Genomic DNA, 22,241 nt, shown 5'->3' with positions numbered 1-22,241 from the left:
GTGGAGCTTTTAACCGCCCCCCCCCCCCCCCCCCCCCCCCCCCCCCCCATGGTAGTGGAGGCACTCTTTCAAATGGTTTTCTTTATCCAAAGAGTGAGAGAGTTCCCGCTTGACAGACTCACACAACGAGCATTTGAGTCATCCATACACATAGCAGAGTCTGGATATGACAGAGCTTGGTACACCCAGGTTAGAGCTTGGTTCGGAGCACATGCCTTGATGTTGAGACTTGCCACCATTCTAGTATGACCCCGACTCAACCCATGTTCATCGCTCACGTAGTGAGAGAAACATAGTGCTCCCACAGGATCTCTGGTAACTATATATCAGACAAACTTGGATCACATCTCCCCTTCAGTGGAAGATGTCACAATACAGAGATCATTTCCTTACCATACTCGAGGAAGGATTCATACAGTGACCATGCTATATGGACATCTACATGCCACATAGCTCAAGGGTGGTCATTGGTCAGCTCAGAGTATCATCACACAGACTGGAGATAGAGGTGCGGCGAGCTCATGACATTCCCAAAAGAGGAGAGAGTTTATCGAGTATACAGAGAGGAGGTGGAGAGTGAGGATCATTTTGTCTGCAGATGCAAAGCTTATGATGATATTAGAGGCAGATACGAGTCATTATTCGGAACCCTCCGCAAGATCGTGCACTCTCGAGATCAGAGATGGTTGGGACGCTACCAACTATAGATATAGAGATGCACTTTTGTAGCCACATACAAAGACACGCGGGGGGGGGGGGGGGGGGGGGACAGTCACAGTTTACAGATTTTTTCCAAAGAACCACACCTCCTCCACTCCCAGATCCACCGAGGGGAGTGACTCTTTGGCAAGCTGAGATGGGGCCAGACGACGTCCGCGTGTTACCAGATGTCGGGTCTCCACGACTCCACACAAACAGATTGAGGAGATCCAAACCCGAGAGCGTCGAGTTGTTGAGGAGAGACGTGTCCAGATGATGGCTCACCCAACTACGTTCATCCGAGCAGTCCTTGCTCCCAATCCTCCCGTGTACCACATTCTACAACCCCCCTATTAGCACAGGATGGAGCTAGCTAGCTTGATGCATCTGCATGGTTGTACTACTTTGAGCATATAGACATGCACACATCTCTAGTACTAGAGGTCCATCCCTCCCCCTCCCCCCCCAATAGATCCCATCATACACCAAGGTTTTCTCTTTATTTTATGCCAATTTAGATTGTTTTGTCTTTTCCAATAGATGAGAGACATACACACATGTATACTTGATTTGTCTCATAGACCGACTATGCCTCACGTAGACGTTAAAATCTCAATCTCTCTCTCTCTCTCTCTCTCTCTCTCTCTCTCTCTCTCAAATACATATCAAGACACCCACGTCCTACTGTGCAACACGGGCCATCACCTTGATGCGGACAAGATCACACGCTCAAAAGTGAAACGGGAGGATGGCTGAATATTGATGCAAACATGAGGAGATGCACTCAATGCAACTTGAATTCATTAAAAAATGAGGCACATGTAACTCTTGAATGTCCAGCATATGCGCACATTCGGGTCGACTTTCCTCAACTTATTCAAGGATGTACTACATTTGAGGAGCTTATCTCAAGAACACATCCCTCTCTAGTAGCACTAGGCATCTATCTTGCCAAAGTGCTAGAACATCACACCACACTCACAAACAAGATCACCACATAATCATGACACGCCCCCTCCTTCACATGGGAAGGGGGGAGTCTCATATATGATATTTTGGGTCCCAGGAGTCATTCTAGCCTCCCGAGGACGTAAATACTACATCATCATCATCATCTCTCTCTCTCTCTCTCTCTCTCTCTCTCTCTCTCTCTCTCTCTCTCTCTCTCTCTCTCTCTCTCTCTCTCTACCACAGAGGTAGAGGGGCCACCACCACCACAGAGCTCGGTTCCCACCCGTACACACACCAGTGGTACTCTCATTGACCGAGCTATAGAGTTGGGGAGATCGAGACGACCACAACTAAGGAGGGGAGCCATGCAGCACCGACGGAGATTGCGGCAGAGGATCCATAGGATTCTAGCACGACACCCAGAGTGTCGATCAGGATAGGCGTCATGCTACTGCTATATTGTATCATGGTGACACTTATCCCCACTTTGTACCTTTGTGGCATTATACCATTGCTCAGCTTACCGGCCACCCATAGGAGTCGGTAGCACTCCTATCTCAGTTTCTAGTTTGTAGTTTTCTTTGTTTGTACCCAAACTTGGTACTAGACTCACCATTGTAATCAGTTTGGTCTCATAGGTCATTTTGGCCTTTTGTAGACGTTAATATATCATTTCATTTCTCTCAAACAGTCTGTATTTTGTGTACAAAAGAGACCTCTGGAGATTCTCAATGGCTTGTCACCTAGAGGAAGTACATAAGTGAGAACAATGTGAGGGCTATGTAAACATCAAGGTGGCTTGTACTATGAGCGTAAAGTGAACTACTTGAGAGGTACATAATGCCATGTGGTGTGAGCATGGTCCCAATTGAAAAGAAATGACGATGGGGTCCCAAGGGGAGCGACCTCCACGTGGTGGACCCTGAACGCAATGGATTGATTTTCCACTGTGACAAACGGCTCCCCACCTTAAGCAACCACCGTACTTTTAACTATAGTAATTGCTGAAGGTTTACAAAACCCCAAATGCTCTACTTGACCATCGCTTCACTTAGACTGAACAACTTTAAACACTTCAAATAACAATTGAACTGAAAGAGATGCACGACAGAGACGGGAAGTGGCAAAGTTCCACCCCAAGAGAGCACTGGCCCAAACAAGAGAGCACTGGCCCAAACGCTGGCGTCCCTCTCGGTATTTCTTTATTATTGCTGATTCACAAAGTACAATAGCCAGAAATCACCTCCTCTGCAATCAGCGCGCTGAGAAGAGTGTCAGAGAGGGCTAGCAAGGCTCATATTTAAAGGACTAAAGCCTAAAAGCATCAAATATGAAAAGTTGGCCCCAAAAAACACTTTTCTAAAATTTTGGAATTTCCCTAAAAATCCACCGTGAATTTTGGGATGTCCGTACAGGTGCCACATCATCATATTTTGTTGTGCAAAGTCTTTTGAGTGTGTTTCTGCTTTATTTAATATCTTTCTATCACTTGGGCCCCATCAGACGGGGTCCCTTAAGTTGGTAAGACTTCTTCTACTACTTCTTCTAAGGTTTAGGCCCCTCTGCCGGGATCTCAAGTTGGCAGTGGCTTGACATGTCAGCAATTGGTGACAACAATTTGTTGAGGTAGGTATATATATGACCCCTTGCCCCCATTGTACATTGTATGAGTTATTCATTGCGAGGGTTGATTGGTTCAGGAGACTCTCTCTCTCTCTCTCTCTCTCTCTCTCTCTCTCTCTCTCTCTCTCTCTCATGCTTTCTCCCAATGGTCTAGCTTCCGCATCGTCGACTTTGACAACAAGAGTGTGCAGCCATTGTGTATCCAACTTGGATTTTGCCTACTGATATTTCATGCTATCAAAAGATACTCCCTGCATGGAGATTGTAGACCTTGACTAAAGGGCAAAGACCCAGCATTTGTGACTTAGCGCATATGCAATTGGCTTTTCTTGGAGCATACTCAATCAAACCACCAAATTGCTTAGAAAAGTGTATCCACTTGGCTTGACGGTCACTCCAATGTGCACTAGACATAGACTGGAGTCACTTGAGGGCTTGATGATCAGTACGAACTACAAACTTTCTACCATACAAAAAATGAGGGCTTTAGAGAATGAATGACAGAGAGAAGTTGCTTATCATAAAAACATGGTATCAGAGCTTCAGGAGTGTGCTTTTCTGAAAGCATACCAGTCCTACCAAAGAGCAGACAAAGCAAGATGGCGCTTCTAAGTTTCATCGCGAATTTTCTATAGAATCTTCGTGCCCCAACCTGGAACTTATTAGCCGCTTCCACCCTTATTCCATCGCGCATCGGGCGCTCTCCCGTCTTCATCGCTCTGTCTTATAGGGCATAAGCATAAAGATAACTTGAAGAGAAGGATCAAAACTTTTTCTTTCGAGTTGCTGATTTTCTCAGAGGCAGTGCCATGCAATGGTGGATGTCTATAGCTACCAAGCTGCACACTCCAAGGACTTAGCAAGCTTTCAAGAGAATCTTTGCCCGAAGTTATATGGTTTCTAGCAGCTTCTGGCAAAGTGGGGTATTTCGAAATGCTTGCCACGGAAACCCTAGCATATTATAACTTGAAAATTTCTCAATATCTCTCAGTAGGTGTCTCTTCTCGAAGTGATGACCTTAGAGGTCCAGTGTGATTGCCATGTCTTGAGACTACCATCACCGCCACATGAACGTTGTTTGTCGAGGCTTGTTTCAACTATTCAAGAGCTTATGGACCATGCTGCGATCAACTACAACCTTATGGAAGAAAACTAACCCTAATCTTGTTGCAGGTTTCAAGATGGAAAGCCAGTCGTCTTTTCGAGCTCTCGAGATTGCTTTTTAAGTTTGAGTTCTGTTTGAGAACTTGTTTGGTGATCCTGTTTGGAATTTGTTTGAAATGGATGGTATCTGTTTTGAACCTGCCATGGTGCCAATTTGAATTGTTTGACTCTGGTTTTTATACTGGTTTCAATGATTGGTGATTTTACTCCCGGGTGGAGTAGTCAGAAATGATGTTAGAGAATGCTTGCTCATACTCATAGCCCAGACCTGGATGGTTATTTACGGGGGGAGTATTAAGAAGTCTGAGCAGTGGTTACTCTCAGCACCTCCAAACGACGCAGGCTGCGGTCTAAGGGGCGTTTGATTGTAACAGGCCTCTTTATATCTCATGGCCCGGACCTTTTTAGGTTATTTACGGGAGGAGTGATGAGGGAGTCGTTGATGGTTATTTGCGGGGGGAATGTTCATCGGCGACTTTATGTTTCTATGTCTTGTAACATGCATATGTCAGCATTTGTGTTGCATTGTGATTTGTCAACCATTGAAAACTCCTTATTGGATGAGATTTTTCTTGGAAGCCAACAACCCAAGATATCAAGAGCTCCAATCTGGAATGAAAAACTGATTGTCCCTCGGAATGATCCTCGGAAATTTTTTATCTAACTTAAGTTGTTTTGCAGATATGTTGTAATCGCGGACAATCACTTTCTTTCAAGAAGGCGGGATGTCACAAATTGCTGACGTGTCAAGCCATTGAAGAACGGAGACAACTTGCAAATCTCAGCCAAGGGACCTAGACCCTAGAAGAAGCAACAGAAGAAGTTTTACCAACTTAAGGGACCCCGTCCAATGGGACCCAAGTGACACAAAGATATTAAATAAAGCAGAAACACACTCAAAAGACTTTGCACAACAAAATATGATGATGCCGCGGGATTCGGGGCGGATTTTTAAGAAAATCTCAAAATTTTTGAAAAGTGTTTTTTTGGGGCCAACTTTTCATATTTGATGCTTTTAGGCTTTGGGCCTTTAAATATGAGCCTTGTTGGCCCTCTCTGGCACTCTTCTCAGCGTGCAGATTGCAGAAGAGGTGCTCCCTGGCTATTGTACTTTGCGAATCAACAATAATAAAGAAATACCGAAAGGGGCGCCAGCGTTTGGGGCCAGTGCTCTCTTGGGGTGGAACTTCGCCACTCCTCGTCTCTATCTTTCAATTCAATTGTTATTTGAAGTGTTTAAATTTGTTCAGTCTGTTCTTTTCCGTTGGCACGTGGTCCCCGTCCTCGTGACAAATGTCCTACCCAGACTTTGACAAATAAGTAAAATATATACCTAACAGCCAAAATAAATAATGGGATTACTTTGGGCAAATTCACTTGAGATGCCAAAACTCTAACACCCTCTTTGCAACTCACAGTGGACATAAATAGTGAGACCAAGTGTCACGTGACACATCCAACCCTATGTGTCCGTGGACAAGCTACAGCATGACCAGGGTTCAGTTTAGTCAAGTCAGTCTAGATTTAGAAGTGTTCTGGCACTTTTGTGAGTCTGTTCGCACACCGTGCATGCCCAGTCACTTAGTGTAGATGTATATCCTCTGGTTGCACACAGCATGATCATAAGCATTCCCATCAGAATCCTTTAGGGGAATTTTCCAATGCATTTAACCTATTTTCCCTATTTTTGACATTTTTCACTTATTAATTTAAGTGACTTTTGTTGGAAAGTAGATAGGGCAAATTGAGTAAGTTTGTATAAGCAAACCTAAGCTAGCACTAATTGGCAAAAGAAGCAACAGGAGCACCATTGCTCAACAGGCAACTTCTCAGCAAGAGCCTTGGTGGTGGTTTCTCCTCCAAGCAAGAACTTCAGTCCCTAGCAGTTTTCATCAAGATCCATCGCCAGCATAACCTCAGCCTTGGCGTTTTTCCCTCCAAGCAAGCATCGCCAGAGATCCCCAGTCTGCTTGCGTTTTTCATCCAGGAAGGCATCGCAGCCCTAGCGTTTGCAGAATCACCATCGTCCCCTTTTGTGCATGGCGTTTTCAGCAATAAGCATCAGTAGATACCAGCCTTGACTAGCCCTACAAACCTGCAGTTTTGTAGCGCGGATAATATGTCGTGCTCTCTACAGTGTGGGTGCCCCTCAGTGCAATGTACGTGGCAATCTCACTCAAACAAATGGAAACTCACTCAAACAGAATGAAACGCAGAAACAATGGATAACAACAGAACAACAGAGACACAACAGTGGACCAGAACATGTGGACTCGACTATCTCAAAGAACCATGTACAGACTCTGGCGTGGTAGCACACTCAGCTCCAGCCCAGGAGTCACAGGTACAAATGGGGGTGTCGAGGCTCAGATGTGCAGGGTGAGTGCCGAGGTGCTCTGTGTAAGACTCGCTACCAAGACGACGACCAGACCATCCATGAAAGATCCTGATAATGACCCAACGGCTACTACTCATAGATACAATCATAAAGAGCCACCAACAGCTCATAAATGTCAACCAGCTAAGTGTGACCTGGCCACATGTCCACTAGGCCACCATCCATATCCCTGCCACATGTCACTGCTCAGAGTGTCCGTCCAGTGTGAACAGACCAGACCAACTGTACTAATTGTAACTGTGTCCTGTGAAAGTGACATTGTAGCCTGCTACAGGTTGCCCGCCACAAGACTGGTCACCGTCTCGGTGAGCCAAACACTGAATGAAACTGCAAAAGTAACTATATGTACAATGAAAGGTGGGGCAAGAGCACAGTCCTGTCACCCAAGGGAAAGTGTCGTCGACACTGCTGCTCCAGAAGTATCCGGATCGGGAGGAGCCATCAGATCGATTGTGTAACGATGCGGTTGCTGGACTGTGCTCTGCATAACCTGGCTCAGAGTTACCGGGGAACGCCAGAACGGCGTTCCGGGGGGGTTACATGGTCCGGAACGGCCCGGAACGGCCAGACGTTCCGCAAGGACTTTTGGTACCGGAACGGCAGGCCCGGAACGGCCCGGAACGGCTCGAAACGGTCCGGACAACCCGGAACGGCTGGGAATGGGCAGATTTTCAGATTTTGGTGATTTGTCTTGTGAGCCTTCCTCTTGTTAAATGTCCCTTCCCCCACCCCTTACCTTCACTATGCACACAAGCTTTCAAGGGCCAAAGCTAAAGCTCTACCCTCTCGACTCTCGACTCTCAAGCTCTAGCCTCTTTCAAGCTTTGAAGTCTAGACTCTAGAGTCTACAAGGCTAAAAGCTCTCCCCCTCTCTCTCAAGCTCCCTCCCTCTCTCTCTCAACTTTAAGCTCTCTCTCGAGTCTCTCCCACCTTCCCTCTCTCCCCCTCTCAAGCTTTCAAGTCTACACGACACACGTTTGTCATAGTAAGACTGAATGGTCTTCAAATCAAGTGTTTTGTGAGTGTTAAGAGTCAAAGGACTCTGATACTACTTCTATTCAATCACAAAGAGCTTGAAATTGCATTATTTGGGTGTTTTTATGCCTCCCGTTCCGCGCCGTTCCCGTTCCGGGCCCCTCCCCGTTCCCCCGTTCCGCGGGGGATCCCGTCGCCGTTCCCGTTCCGCGTTCCAGGTAACTATGACCTGGCTTCCTGTGGTTGGAGCAACCATCTGCTGCACAGCGGATGGAAGCACCTGCGCTGAAGTGAACTCCGGACGCCTAGTAACACAACCATGGCGGTGTGCACCAGCAACACCATCACAGCAAGGAACACTCTGGCTCTGTATGTGTGGCATCTGGACCTGAGACCCCTGCTGAGTAAAGTACTGGAACTGGGGCTGTGGGTAGTGTCCCATGAACTGCTGAGAGGGCTGAGAGGGACCTACTGGTGCTGCAAAGCCTGCTGGATTTTGGACCTGTATCCTAGGGAGCTGCTCAGGTAGGGGGCGAGGATACTAGAAAAGCCAGTGGTAGGGACGATTTGGGATTGGGCTAGGCAGAGGGGTTGGACAGAAGGTGAGCTAGGGCGAATTAGGGTGGGGTTGGGCGAGAGGATTCGACTAAGGCTAGGCAGATTGGTTAGGGTCTAGGTGCATTGGGTAAGGGCGGATCAGTGGGGTAGGGGCGAGTTTAGGGTATAGGGGCGATTGGGTAGGTAGGGGTGAATCAAGAGGTTAGAGGCGAATGAAGTTAGGGCTGGGGCGAATGCAATAGGGTAGGGGCAAGTAAGTGAGTCTGAGGCTGGGGCGAATTTTCTTGGGCTGGGGCAAATCCAATAGGGCTGGGGCGAATTTAGAGGGAACTTGGTGGGGCGATTCCAATAGGGCTGGGGCGAATTGAGAGGAAACTGGGTAGGGGCGAATTGAACTCGGCGAATTGGGCGAATTGAAGTGGGTAGGGGCGAGTTTGAATTGGGTAGGGGCGAGTTAGATGGGTATGCCTAGGTAGGGTGGGCTAAGGCGAGTTTTACAAGGTAGGGGCGATGGCAAAAACTCAGGCAAAAGTTAGGGGCTAGGGCAGAAACTCAGGCAAAAGTGGGTGGAGGCGAGGGACGTTAAGTTTATCAGATGCACTCTTACGTATAGAACTCTCTCAGAGAGTTAGAGAGTTAGAGAGTTAGCCAAGAGAACTCAAAAATCATATGCTTCCATAGATTTAAGGAGTTTTACTTAAAAATCAGCCCAATAGAACTCAAAGATCGGTCTGACCGATTGTTGAACTTAGGGAAAGTGAATGTTCCTACTCAGAACAGAGCTGATAATATTCCACAAGAACAGCCTTATCAAAGAAAAGAGTGGAGATGGGATTTCCTCTTTTGAAGAACTCCACAGGGAAGAGAGAGACTGATACAGAGAAGCAAAGATGCTGAGAGTGGAGATGAGACAATTGGATAACCGTGGATTGGAAAGAGTGGAGATGTTTCCAAGTTAAAATAAATCAAAAGACACGCTGAATCCTGGGGCAAAATCAAGTGACTTGTTGAATGAAATGAGAGCAGATCCGAGATCCTTACTGGGAGTACAGTCGAGATGAGAAAAAGGGAATTAGAAGATCAAAGAGAGGATTGATTTTTGCTTACAACTTAGATGGGATGGAAAAGACTCGGTGACAGTTGGAAAATAGTAGAAAAACGGGAACATGAAGAGGAACAATAATAAGGCTACTGATGAAGGGATAATACCACCATATTCAATGAAGTATACTATCACCACGGCCACTGATGATGGCAAGTCAGCTCTAGTGATGGTAAATCTTGAGTCTGGATCCATTTACCAGCGGTAGGGAGACACCTTTTAGAGTGACTAACTGGACTGCCCCCTGTGGTAAAATCTCTTCCACCACGAAGGGCCCTTGCCAAGCTGGAACCAGCTTCTTTGCTTTTTTCAAATATTTTGTCTGATAGAGTAGCACCAGTGTGCCTTGCGTTATTTTCGGCTTTCTGAGGTGGCGATCATGCCACGCTTTGCGACGAAGTTGCTCCGCTTGCAGAGCATGTGAAGCTAAACGGCGGCTTTCATCCAATAAGGTGAGACGGGATATAGAAGCAGATACCATGCCCCAACTTGCACGCAGACTGCCCACCCTAAGGGATCCGGAGTTGAACTCAAATGGAGCTATGGCTTCCAAACCGAAAGCGAGTTGAAAAGGCGTGTGATTCGTTGTTGCTTTGAAAGATGTGCGGTATGCCCAAAGAGTGCCGTGCACAGCCTGAGCCCACGATGCTGGATGGAGATGACATGCTTTCCGCAGGAGAGCGATCAGAACCGACTTTTTCCCCCTTCTATGGTGGGTTATAGGCTCACCCAGGCCAACGGTTTCCATCAAGGAACCCTCTGAAGGATGGTCATCAGAGACCGGTCCACTTGGTTCTGGCGCACTTGGCTGACTAGGATTACTGGCTTCAGGTGTAGCTTCAGGTGTAGGATCAGGGGGAGAGGGTGAATCTGTTGGCAAGGGTTGAAGAGAGACTACATAGCATGGCATCGAAGAGGTAGCTTCTAACCACTGCAGTAAGTCTTCATCGGACCCATCAGGAGGGACCGGCTGCTCCAAGTCAAGGTTGGACTCTACTGACAAAGAGCTATGCTGAACGACCGGATCCATGCCTCCTTCGAGACGAATTTGTTGCATTGGAGAGCCAGGAGTATGTATCCACATGGCGTCGTTTCCCCAGTCGTGAAGTGCTTTCGTATGTCGCAACCATGGCCTACCAATCAGCAAGGGATAACCTCCCTCTACCTGGGGAAGATTAACTACCACAAAATCCAAGTTAAAAGTGAAATCTTGTACCTTTAGAGGCACCTTGTCAACTATGCCCACTGGGTAGACTGTTCTCTGATCGGCCAATGTAACAGTGAAAGGAGCAGGTCGGGTAGGCTGTAGACCTAATGCCATCATAGTGAATTCGGGCATCAAATTGATTCCAGATCCACCATCAATGATGACGACGGATAGCTGGTGCCCAAGAATAGATACAGTGAGACGAGGACTTTTATAATCGGTGAGGGGAGCAGTTGGATAGGAAATCAAATAAGACTCTGAGGGCTGTACAGGGAGGTGCCCGCCACTAGGCCCAACCCCCGGGTACAGAGACTGAATGACTGACAGGGTGTCACTTATGAGTGTTGCGTCGAGCCTTAGCATGTCGTATAGTGACACCTGCTGAAAAGTATTTTTCGAGATGGCTTTTGCTATGGGCTTGGCGCCTTCGAACTGGGCTCCCTTTGGGACCTTAATCTGTTCCAAGTCAGCCACTGCTTCCAAGAAAGCTCCATCAATGTTAGATAACAAGGAAGTTGGTTTGCTCTGAGCAATTTTGAAGGACTCGTCTTTTGGGTCAGGTAGACCAGATTGAGGAAGTGGCGACTGGCGAGGTGAACCTGTGGGCAGACTAAGACCAAGAGCTGCTCTTTGTGCTCGAGTAAGGACACCAACAGGCTCCTCCACTTGCAGTGGCTTAACCACATGAGTAGCAGGTGATGGTTGAGGCACGGTGTTCACAGTAATCAAGTTTATCTTCGGGTAGGTGAATTCTTGCTGGTTCTGAGTCGAGCCTGAAGACGTGGATGCCCTTTGCGTGGGACAATCCTTACTGTAGTGATCCTTCGAATCAGGGCAATGACGACAAGGAGGGGACCCCTCAGGTAAAGGACACTTGCTCTGATAATGCCCATATTCTCCGCATCTGTAGCAGAGTATGGCCGATTGGAAGGACGAAACGAGGGACGAGGTGGTTGCTGCATGGAGTTGGAGGCTGAAGTGTAGAAGCTCTGAGGGGTTGAGGTGGCATTAGCATTATAAAAACTGATTCAAGAAAGTACTTGACATACCTTGGACAGCAGGGGTATTGAGCAAAGGTGGCATGTAGCTGGGATGGCCGTAGTGGGAAACCATGTTGGATGCTGGTGCTAACCCCTATTGGAGAGTAGGACCAAGACTTTGTTGTATTTTGTGCAATCCCTTTATATAGTAGCAATCCTTATCTTCATGACCCGATTTTTCGCAGAAGTGACAATAAGAGCGAAGGGGACAGTCCTGTGGAGGGTGTCCTGGAGAGCGGCATGAACTACACCATACCATAGCCTTAGTCTCCTGCTGAGACCTGAGCTCTTCTAATTCTCTTTTAAGTTGATCATAAGCCTCTTGATGTAGAGGCTTCTCCTGTCTGAGAGAGAAGGATCTCTCTTCTTGAAGGGCCCGCTGTAACTTTAGGGCTTCCAATTCCCTTCGTAAAGAAGTCAAGGGGTCTGATGGACTGTCCACAAGTACATGGGCAGTATCTAACTGAGGAGAGGTGAACTGCATTCTTGCTCCCTCTATTCTAGTAGCAGCAACAACAAAGTCCTCCAGACTGGCTTCACGACGGAGACTTTCTCTGAGCTTTTGTTGAGAAGTCTTAGGCACAGCCTTCTCTACCCACTTCTTCACCATGAAAACCCCTGGTTGCTGAGGCAGCTTAGCGACCAGGGACTTTGTTCTGGTCATGAGCTCTGCAAATGTCTCCTTGGGCTAGAGCAACAGGTTGACCAACTCATCTAGAATCTTCTCTTGATAATCCCATGGTCGGAAAGCTTCACAGAACTGCTGTCTTAACATGGTCCAAGTAGTAAAGTGGTTTTCAACAAACTGACTGTACCATTTATCTGCAAGACCATCCAAGGTGGACGGGAAGAGCACCAGGTATGCGTCTTCTCTATTGAGGCCACGACCTTTGCAAAGAGAGACAAACCTCCGAGCATGGTCGTCTGCATCCTCTGTGGAGAGACCCTTAAAGGTAGGGAACTTGATGTTCAACTTTGCCAAAACACTTGTGAGCTCCTCCATGGCGTTGCTCCTAATTCTGTTGCTCACTAGCTTGCTGTAACAAAATGGGGGAGAGCCTTACCGGAGAAGGTGACCTGGAGCCTTGGAGGATGTAGAATCGGTCGAAGGAATGGAGGTAGCCGTATGAGTAGGTATGGGTGATGGGGTTAATATGCTTCTACTAGGCACCAAGGGTTGACGCCGTCTGTGGTAGTACTTCAGAGGACTCAGTAGTGCACTTTGACGCCCCAATGACCTCCTTGTATGTGTCATGCAGTAACCGCCAACCCCACCAAGCTTTGGACAAGAAGACCTTCACTTGGGCAAGGCGACCTTCACTTGGCTGAACATTGGTCTAGACTCTACTAGACCAGGGCGAGTGACTAGACCACCTGGCCTAGACCAAGACGAGGAAGGACTAGACCAAGACGAGGACTGGGTGGACCAGGGCGAGAGAGGACCAGACCAGCAAGGCGAGAGACTAGACCAGCTAGATTAAGCTATCAAGGGTAAAACTAGACCAGACCAACAGGCTGCACAGGCGAAGCGAAGAAAACCAGCTACTCAACAGAGTGAGACTTCAGTTGAGGTCCCACCGTGATCGCCAAAATGAGAGCACCTGTAGCACGGATAATATGTCGTGCTCTCTATAGTGTGGGTGCCCCTCAGTGCAATGTGCGTGGAAATCTCACTCAAACAAATGGAAACTCACTCGAACAGAATGAAACACAAAAACAATGGATAACAACAGAACAACAGAGACACAACAGTGGACCAGAACATGTGGACTCGACTATCTCAAAGAACCATGTACAGACTCTGGTGTGGCAGCACACTCAGCTCCAACCCAGGAGTCACAAGTACAAATGGGGATGTCGAGGCTCAGATGTGCAGGGTGAGTGCCGAGGTGCCCTACGTAAGACTCGCTACCAAGACGACGACCAGACCATCCATGAAAGATCCTGATAATGACCCAACGGCTACTACTCATAGATACAATCATAAAGAGCCACCAACAGCTCATAAATGTCAGCCAGCTAAGTGTGACTTGGCCACATGTCCACTAGGCCACCATCCGTATCCCTGCCACGTGTCACTGCCCAGAGTGTCCGTCCAGTGTGAATAGACCAGACCAACTGTACTAACTATAACTGTGTCCTGTGAAAGTGACACTGTAACCTGCTACAAGTTTTCAGCCCTATACACCAGCAGATTTCAGCCCGCAAGAACCAGCCCACATCAGCGTTTTTGGTGCCAGACAATCTCAGCCATTAGCGTTTTTGGGATAGCAGCAAGGCGACAGCAGAATTCAGCCATCAGCGTTTCTGGACAGCAATACCAAAGCATCAGTTTTCAGCCCTTAGATCGGTCTCGCCATCCCCGTCGTCGTCATCAATCTAGCCTAGACTTGCATCAGTCACATGCATCCACTTTGTACCAGTTTGTGCAATCAATAGTAGACCACTCTCGCCGTCGAGAGTGGGGCCTTCGGAGGAGGGTTTTACAATGTCTCTGGTGTCGTATTCTCTTCTCTCTCTATCTCTTAGTCTCACACACTTTCACGCACAGTGTCCATTCACTTGCTTGTGATCATTGCACTCTCTCATTAAGAACGGAAGGCTCTCCCTTCCATAAGAACAAAAGGAACCTTGAGCACAGTTCGGAGCACTCATCTTGAGCAAAGTTCAAACATTCATTTCTGCTGCACCTACACCAAGTCAATGAAGAAGTGACCATGGACACCCCAGCAGCCTGCAGACTATTGGTTACACCTCGAATTTGCTACCCTCAACTCTATACCGTAGAAGTTGCCATCTTGAGCATCGGTTGCCTCATAGAAAATTGAAATGTAAACCACACTACATCCAAGAATCCCCGTTCGTGAACTGTGAACACATCACGTCCAAAAATACTCCTAGATAATGAACTTTGAAACACATCCTGCCCATAATCCAACCAACAACAATGGATTGGTGCACTCATCCATAGTGTTTTAGATACGTTTAATTGGTTCCCTGCCAGATGAACTCCGACACAAGGGTCCAAATTAATTATACGGAGCACTATTTGCCCCTCTCTGCCACTCACAAGCCTCTCTCTGGTTAAAGCTAGTGGTGACAACTGCCCTTTGACTAGAAATATGGTGTTGTGGCGTTGCCACCACATGTGCTATATCGATCTCCTCTGTCAAATCTCTCTGTCCATCTTGCCTTTGTCTTTGTCTCTTTGTGAGTACCTGCTTTTGTCTTTGGCTTCAAACTCTCGAGCCAAACAAAGCGTCATGTCACATTTATAACAACTGTGGTCGGACCTCGTGGGTATTGAGACAGCTAGCCGAGTACTGGTATAGCCATCCTTGTCAAGCTTGCCTTTGCCTTTGTCCTCTCGCGACCTCGTACATTTGCTTTTGGCTTCACAATCTCAAGCCAAACAAAACAACGGTTTCCTTGAGAACTTTTGTGGAGCATAGGCCACTAACTGGATGGTGGTCGATCCACTTTCCATAGCCGATGGTCGGTGTTGGTCATGGTTCTCATTGGTGCTCGAGCAAGGGGGTGTCATCTCGTGGGTACTAGTCCTCGAAAACATTGGAATTTCTCCTCACTCTAAAGAGGCTTCACAAAGTGTCCAAGCTTTTGGCCTCCCAATCCGTACCAATAAAAAAGGTTCTCGTTGCCTTTCCAAGCCGGTCAAAGAAATCTTCTTTTTGATGCCCCTTTCTTGGGCTCCAATATCCCTCCTTCCAATCCTCCAAAACAAAGTCGCCACAACCCTCTCTACTACCATAGTGTGCCCACCACTTTGAGCTCACAGCGTTTTAAAACACTGGCTCAAATAGCGTGTGAAGCGTAAAAGTCAAGGAGTTGTTGCTAACATCGTTTTGAAATGCATAGGGACCATCACCTTGCTGCCTGCCAATGGTGTCCCTAGTTGATGTCATCTGTGCTGCAGATGCGTAGCATTTTGAAATGCAGGCTACAGCGAGAGCGTGACATCACTGGAAGGCAGCAGGTAAACCACAAACACCGCAGCGTTTTGAAACGCAAGATGCGAAGGAGATGGGCTTTGTTTGTAACAAACTTGGACACCCCCAAGTCTGCTATCTGTCACGACACGAGAGAGAGAGAGAGAGAGAGAGAGAGAGAGAGAGAGAGAGAGAGAGAATCACTTCAAACACTTCACAATTTATATCACAGTTCAATTCGAGTTAACAGGGCCCGGCATAGTTCCCTGCCCAGAAAGATTGGCCCCAAAGACTGGCACCCCTTTCGGTATTTATTTTTGTATTAACAAATGCCCGTAGGTCTTCTCTACTCACCGGCTCGTCATCACTAGCCACAGAGAGCCTAGGGGTCTTATTTAAAGGCCCTTGGCCATGGAAAAGCAGTTACACCAAAAGCTTTCAAACTCCAAAAGCATAGGCTCTCAAAAGCTAGCACTTAATCCAGCCAGCGCTTTTCACGGAACTCCGTACAGTCTATCACGTCAGCACAGCCAGCCAATTTCACGGAATTCCGTACGATCAGCCACGTCAACGATCAACGCATTATTCGGACGTCCGTACAGCCAGCCGCTTGTGGTCTTCATTATTTTCTCTAGTGTCCCTCGGGGCCCCGTTAGCAGGATGCCCATAAAGTTGTAACAACTTTATTAGTTGGTCATGCCACGTCATTAGTTTGTGACATACCTCCCTCTTGAAAGAATTGTAATCGCCCTCGATTACGCCTACAAAAGAGACAGAGGCAATAAACCAGTTCAATACACACTGACTCTAAGTACCGACACACTAGACCAACACAAATCTAGCACTTGGACAAAGACAACACAGTCAGTGCAGATTCACATCAAATCAATCACATAGAAATTGATTCCAGATCTAAGACCATGATTCCTAGCAACGTATTTAGCAATCGCATCTAGATCCATCCAATACCTCATTGATGTCGGATTGGTTGATTTCTATTGAGATCATGTCTATAGATTCTCAAGACCGAAATGCTGCAATCATTTCGTCTTTCATTCTTGCACTCAAACAAATCACATGAGAGGGTACACATCAATCAGGTTTAAGTTCGGGAATTCCCATTTTCAATATTCATAAAGTCATACAGCAGAATACTGTCAGCACAACAGTATCCCTGAAATCCAAAGCGAAAATCAGTGACTCTATTTCATCCAGGTAATCTATGACAAAGGAGCGGAGTGACTCCCCTCTTGTGCGGTCGCGTCTGGACCAGATTCAACCCTGCTAATCCGCGGGATCTTTTGGACTAGATGCAGCTAATCCAAAAGCCTCAAGGTAAAGTTCCAAAATCTCAAGAGTGTCTGCTAGGTCCTCATCATCCATCCACTTCGCATCCAATGCCGGATAGTTCTTAAATTTCACTAAGAACCGTCGAATCACTTTACCTTTCACTTTTCTTTCCTTTTGTGCCAGAATCTGTTTTGGAACGAGTATCTCCTCGCTCTCTTCCACTTCGGATTGTTCACCAGGCTCCCCATCAATTGGCACCTCATCCTTTAGGGTTTCAACAGACTCACATGAAATGCATTGTGAATCTTCCAAGTATCTGGCAACTTGAGTTTGAAGGATACATCATTTATCTTTTCTTTAATCTGGAAAGGGCCATAATACCTCATGCTAAGCTTTGGAAAAATCCACTCCTTTTCCTTTCGCTTCCTTAGGCGTGCCTTCTCAAAACGTAAGAGCACCCAATCATCTTCATTCAACTTCAAGTCACGTCGATGTCAATCTACTGCCTTCTTGTGCCGTGCTTGAGACTTCTTTAGAGCCTCGCAAACCTTGGCAAAAGCAGTGTCCAAGTCCCTCGTATACTGATCGGCTTCAAAAATCTTGTCCTTGGTGCTTAAAAGGGGAGGGACCTTCATAGCACCTTTGATTACCTCAAATGGCGCCTTCCCTGTCGAGAAGTGAACCGTGTTATTGTAGGCAAATTCCACCAAAGGCAAATATTCTTCCCATTCTATCTTTTGATCCGAGATGTAAGACTTCAATAAATCCAAAACCACTGAAATGGCTTATCTCGGATTGCCCATCTGTCTACGGTTGGAATGATGACGAGAACTGCAACCGTGTGCCAATCTTATCTCAAATAGCTCTCCAAAACAAACTCGTGAATCGGGGATCTCTGTCGAAGTCTATGGTCTCAGGCATGCCATGTAGCCGAAATAAACAACCAACAGTCAGCCACAAATTCTGCTCCCATCGGGTGTGCAACCCCAAGATATTTACCGTGGTGCCATACGCAGCACACAATGATTCAAATCGAATCGCATTGCTATCAGATTCTCAGGACGAGCGAGCTGGGGCATCTCCAGCTCTAAGTATTCCCACCAGCCTTCATGACATAAGATTGCCTCTTCATACAAATTTGGTACCTCATAGTATGAAGTTTTTAGTGACAAATAAAACACAATGTGGCATGTAGAGCTTTGTCCTTTTGTAAGTGGATACCTTCAAATAATTGTTTTTTCCTTTAATGCCAAATCTTGAGATTTAATAACCAGACAATTCTCTTTGCATTTGCACTCATGTATTGAGAACTCCCTCCCCCCTCCCCCACCTCCCTCCCTCTCTCTCTCTCTCTCTCTCACATACACATCCTTAACAATACTATTCTTTATTCTTTGGCAAGCCATCTGTATTTTATTCAAAATTTGAAAAATGGAGATTGAAATTTGATATGTACTGAACCGATGAAAACAACTGGTCTGAGTGGTCTACAAGTATGGCAAACGAGGCACCAAGACAGACAAGACAGGACGAACTGTACCTGGATGTTGAGAATAAAGCTTGTAGTAGAAGGGCAGGATGTAGGGCAGGAAGAGGTGGTGAGAGGACGAGAGAGGGAGGGGGGACAGTTGGGCTTGCGACTCCAACCGCCTGCGGAGGGGCAGATCACCCAGAAAGGGCCGGTAACTTGAAACCACCATACCCTGGTGCACCAGCGCTCTCCGCAACCTTACAGGCCTCCACCATAGCCGGTACCCCATCGCCAGCAGCAGCAGCACCACCACCACCCAACAACCTTCCATCGCCAACCCCCTGTCACCTACCATCAACATGCAGCCTGCGAGCTATCGTGTGTTTTCCCCAGGAGTGTAGAGAGAGACTGTGTGTGTGTGTGTGTGTGTGTGTGTGTGTGTGTGAGAGAGAGAGAGAGAGAGAGAGTGTGTGTGTGTGTGTGTGTGTGTGTGTGTGTGTGTGAGAAAGAGAGAGAGAGAGAGAGAGAGAGAGAGACAGACAGAACGCATGGTTCACAAATCATCTTTACTGTCATCAGCTCACGTTCGGACATCACTTTCAAAAAAAACGGACCTTTTTGAAATTGGGTGCGTTCAGACTGCGCGAGGTCCCTGAGCAGGCTACACCCACCTTTATTGTCATCAGCTCACGTTTGGACATCACTTTCAAAACTAGTCTTGCTTGGTGGACGTTGCTAATAGCTATAGAGCATCTATAGAACATAACAGGGCACTAGTACAACGGCATCGCCTCCGGTGGTGTTATGTGAATGCATCTGAGAGACACCCTTGCGACCAAGGTAGTGCCAAGCACGAGATTTTCTTTCAACGACCCCTGCTTGACAATATCAACATGAATTCTTTGGCCCATATCAGCATCTTGTGCAATGCCACGTAAAGGCTAACAATTGCCGCTCTTGTCTCCTTCCTATCTGTTTTGGCTTCTTTAGCTCGTGCAAGGACTTGAGCAAGGGCTCTCTCTCTCTCTCTCTCTCTCTCTCTCTCTCTCTCTCTTTCTTTCCGCCTCCCATCGAGGTGCATAACAGAGGTGCATATTCACCTCCCAGCTCAGGTAGCCTCTTCGTCTGCTATTGTGGTGCTTAGTAGAGGTGCCAGCTTGCATCAACTTTCGGTTCACCAGCCTGCTATTGCCAAGTTCCAGCTTAACTTCGGCCTCCTCAAGTATCACCTCGCTGCCCCCTTTCTCTATTTGCAACCGCGTGGCATTGCCTAAACGAGGCTTGCCATATTAGAGTAGTGTAGATAGAGGTGCCAGGTTGCATCAACTTTTGGTTCACCACCCTACTATTCCCAAGCTCCACAAGGTGCAAGTGTACGTGATTGCATTTGGAGAGATGCCCTCTCTGTTTATCTACCGAAAACAGCGATCAGCTTCCTAACCCTGACATTGCCTTCGAGTTGAGAGCGTATGTGATTTCATATAGAGAGTCACCCCTGCTTCGCATCCATCGAAAACAGCCCAAAGCTTCTAGGGCTTGCCCAAGTTGGGCATATCCCGCAATCAATGCATTCCAAGAGACGATATCCCCGATAGGAAGCTCCTCAAGCACTTTTTGTGCTTTAAAGATAGTTCATTGCTAGACATAGCCATGAGACAACATTGCGAACACGAAGCTCATTGAGGACCTGTTGCGCCCTGAGAAGTGCACCGCCTTGTCTCTGCACTTGCTGAAAACAACCCAGAGCTTCTTGACCCCTGACCCTGTTGGACATATCCTGCAATCAATGTAGTGCTCTGTGTGTGTGTGTGTGTGTGTGTGGACACATAGCCGATGATGCAATATTAAGCAATCATGAAAGGCTGTGTGTGTGTGTGTGTGTGTGTGTGTGTGTGTGTGTGTGTGTGTGTGTGTAGCTGTTTAAACTAATAAGACATAATTGAATTTTTACATTCAAAAGACAGTTGGCCAAGGAACAATGAACAGATAAGTACAAAAATAACTCAGTATCAAAATTATTTAGGTACAATGATTGTAGGAAAGAGATCCTCTTTCAATTAGACTAGTAGTAAAAGAACTTCCCCGTTCCTCAGTGAGTACTTCATTTAAGTAAGGTTGCTTGCCAAAGAAAAGAAAACCCTCCAAGATAGAATAGAGTCCTTACCTGCATCCATCCAAACAAGACAACAATTCAGTTAGCCTTGGATGTGTTTTACAGGTATCAATGGACCATATTAGTTGTTATCCATGTCCATCTTATAGGATTTAATTACTTTAGACAAGCTAGGTTATTTATTAGAACTTATATGTTAGCAGTCTTTTCTTATTACTTCAAAAATGAGTGGTACAATCTACTTTCTAATCTGAGTGGTGAAGTCCACCAAGAATCCAAACATTTCAAGAGCCATAGCTCGGTAGCTATGCTTAAGCCCAAAATAGCAACCATATACTTACCTTCAGAATTAGCAATCCCATGGTATCATTGGTATCCCTTTAGACAAAGAGAGGTCATGTCCGACTTTTTCTGTATAAGATGCCTAATCATTTAATTTCTATTTTTTGACAACCAACGGTATCAGATGAGGGTAATGAATACCTCCTTTTTATAAACACTAGTATAGCCAGTCAGCAGAGTAGCAAGACTCCCTCTTTTTAATATGGAACCTCATTTTACGAGCCATAGCTTGGAAGCTATGCCAAAGCCGAAAATACCAGCCATATACTTACCTTCATAATCCCAAGATATCCACAAGTCATTAGCAACCCTTAAAGAACGGTAGTGTCCGGCCCTGACTGAGTAAGATACCTTACTTGTCCAACAACCAAAGGTACTAGATGAAATAAATAACACCCCAACCAGTTGCTTCATATGAAATTTCAAGTGACAAACTGGACTTAAGCCCAGTAGCTTATCAAGCCAAGCTAACAAAGACTGTTTTAAACAAATAACGTCCAACCGTGCAAATCATGCAACATGTCATACTGCTTAATAAAGAGAGTAAATTAACGTCCTACAGTGGCTAAGAACAGAGCCCATATAACAACCAGTCTGCGCACAAGCGTCAATCTTACAACCAGTAGCGCACAACCTGCAGCGGCTGAAAACAGAGCCATAACAACCAGTAGCTACAAACCTGCAACGGCTTGAAATAGAGCCAGTACAACAACCAGTAGCAAAAAAACAGTCCGTGCACGTGTTCAACAGCAACTCAGTCCCATTTTATGCATAAGAGGTCTTAAGGCACAAGCTAAACATGCCCCAGCACAGTAGTTTAATTCAAGACCAATTAACAGTGTTTATACCAACCGGCTCCCAATCGAAGCCAACCATGCATAGTACCATAACCGAAAAACTAAAACTGGTAAAACAAGGCACCTGAGATGTTTGAGCAGCAAGCTCCATCGCTCAACAAGTTCAGACAGTAACGACACGAAGCAGAGAGAAAAAACCTAATCCAAGGCTAAGTGAGGGCCAAGGTGTGCCCTCACCTCTGTTTAAATATGTAGGTGTGCACACTTCCACAGAGGTGGAGATGAATGCACCTGGCCGCCCCTTACTATGAGAATCCCACACTCGGCCCACAATTGCCATTGCCTAGGAGGTCCATAGTCAGAGAGTAGACAGGACCGCCTTCCCCGTATAAAGATATCAATAAATTCACGCTTCGATTATGCAAGGGCTTAGCCCCACTATAAGGAAAGTATTTATAATGGCAGAGCAAAGAAAGCTCTACAATCCCAATAGGGGGGGGAAACCGAAGTGGGGGGAGAAAATTGAAATATAGCAAGCAAAAACCAGTACTTTAGTGTGTGTGT

The 22,241-nt window shown here is 46.6% G+C and overlaps 1 protein-coding gene across 1 annotated transcript in view; it reads right to left on the bottom strand.

The window, feature by feature from the left end:
• Positions 1–18,986, bottom strand: part of LOC147446724 (cytochrome P450 72A397-like) — a 117,459-nt gene extending 98,473 nt beyond the window's left edge. Inside the window, exon 1 of the mRNA XM_086525888.1 lies at positions 18,495–18,986. Coding sequence (XP_086382014.1) covers positions 18,495–18,786 — 292 coding nt within the window. The 5' untranslated portion in view covers positions 18,787–18,986. The remainder of the gene's footprint in view (positions 1–18,494) is intronic.
• Between the last annotated feature and the right edge of the window lie 3,255 nt (positions 18,987–22,241).

Source organism: Adiantum capillus-veneris, chromosome 12 (genome assembly GCF_014529385.1).
Source record: "Adiantum capillus-veneris isolate H3 chromosome 12, ASM1452938v2, whole genome shotgun sequence".
In the NCBI taxonomy this organism is placed as follows: Eukaryota; Viridiplantae; Streptophyta; class Polypodiopsida; order Polypodiales; family Pteridaceae; genus Adiantum; species Adiantum capillus-veneris.
Note: the sequence above shows the minus strand (reverse complement) of the source record. Positions and strands in the feature narration are given on the sequence as shown.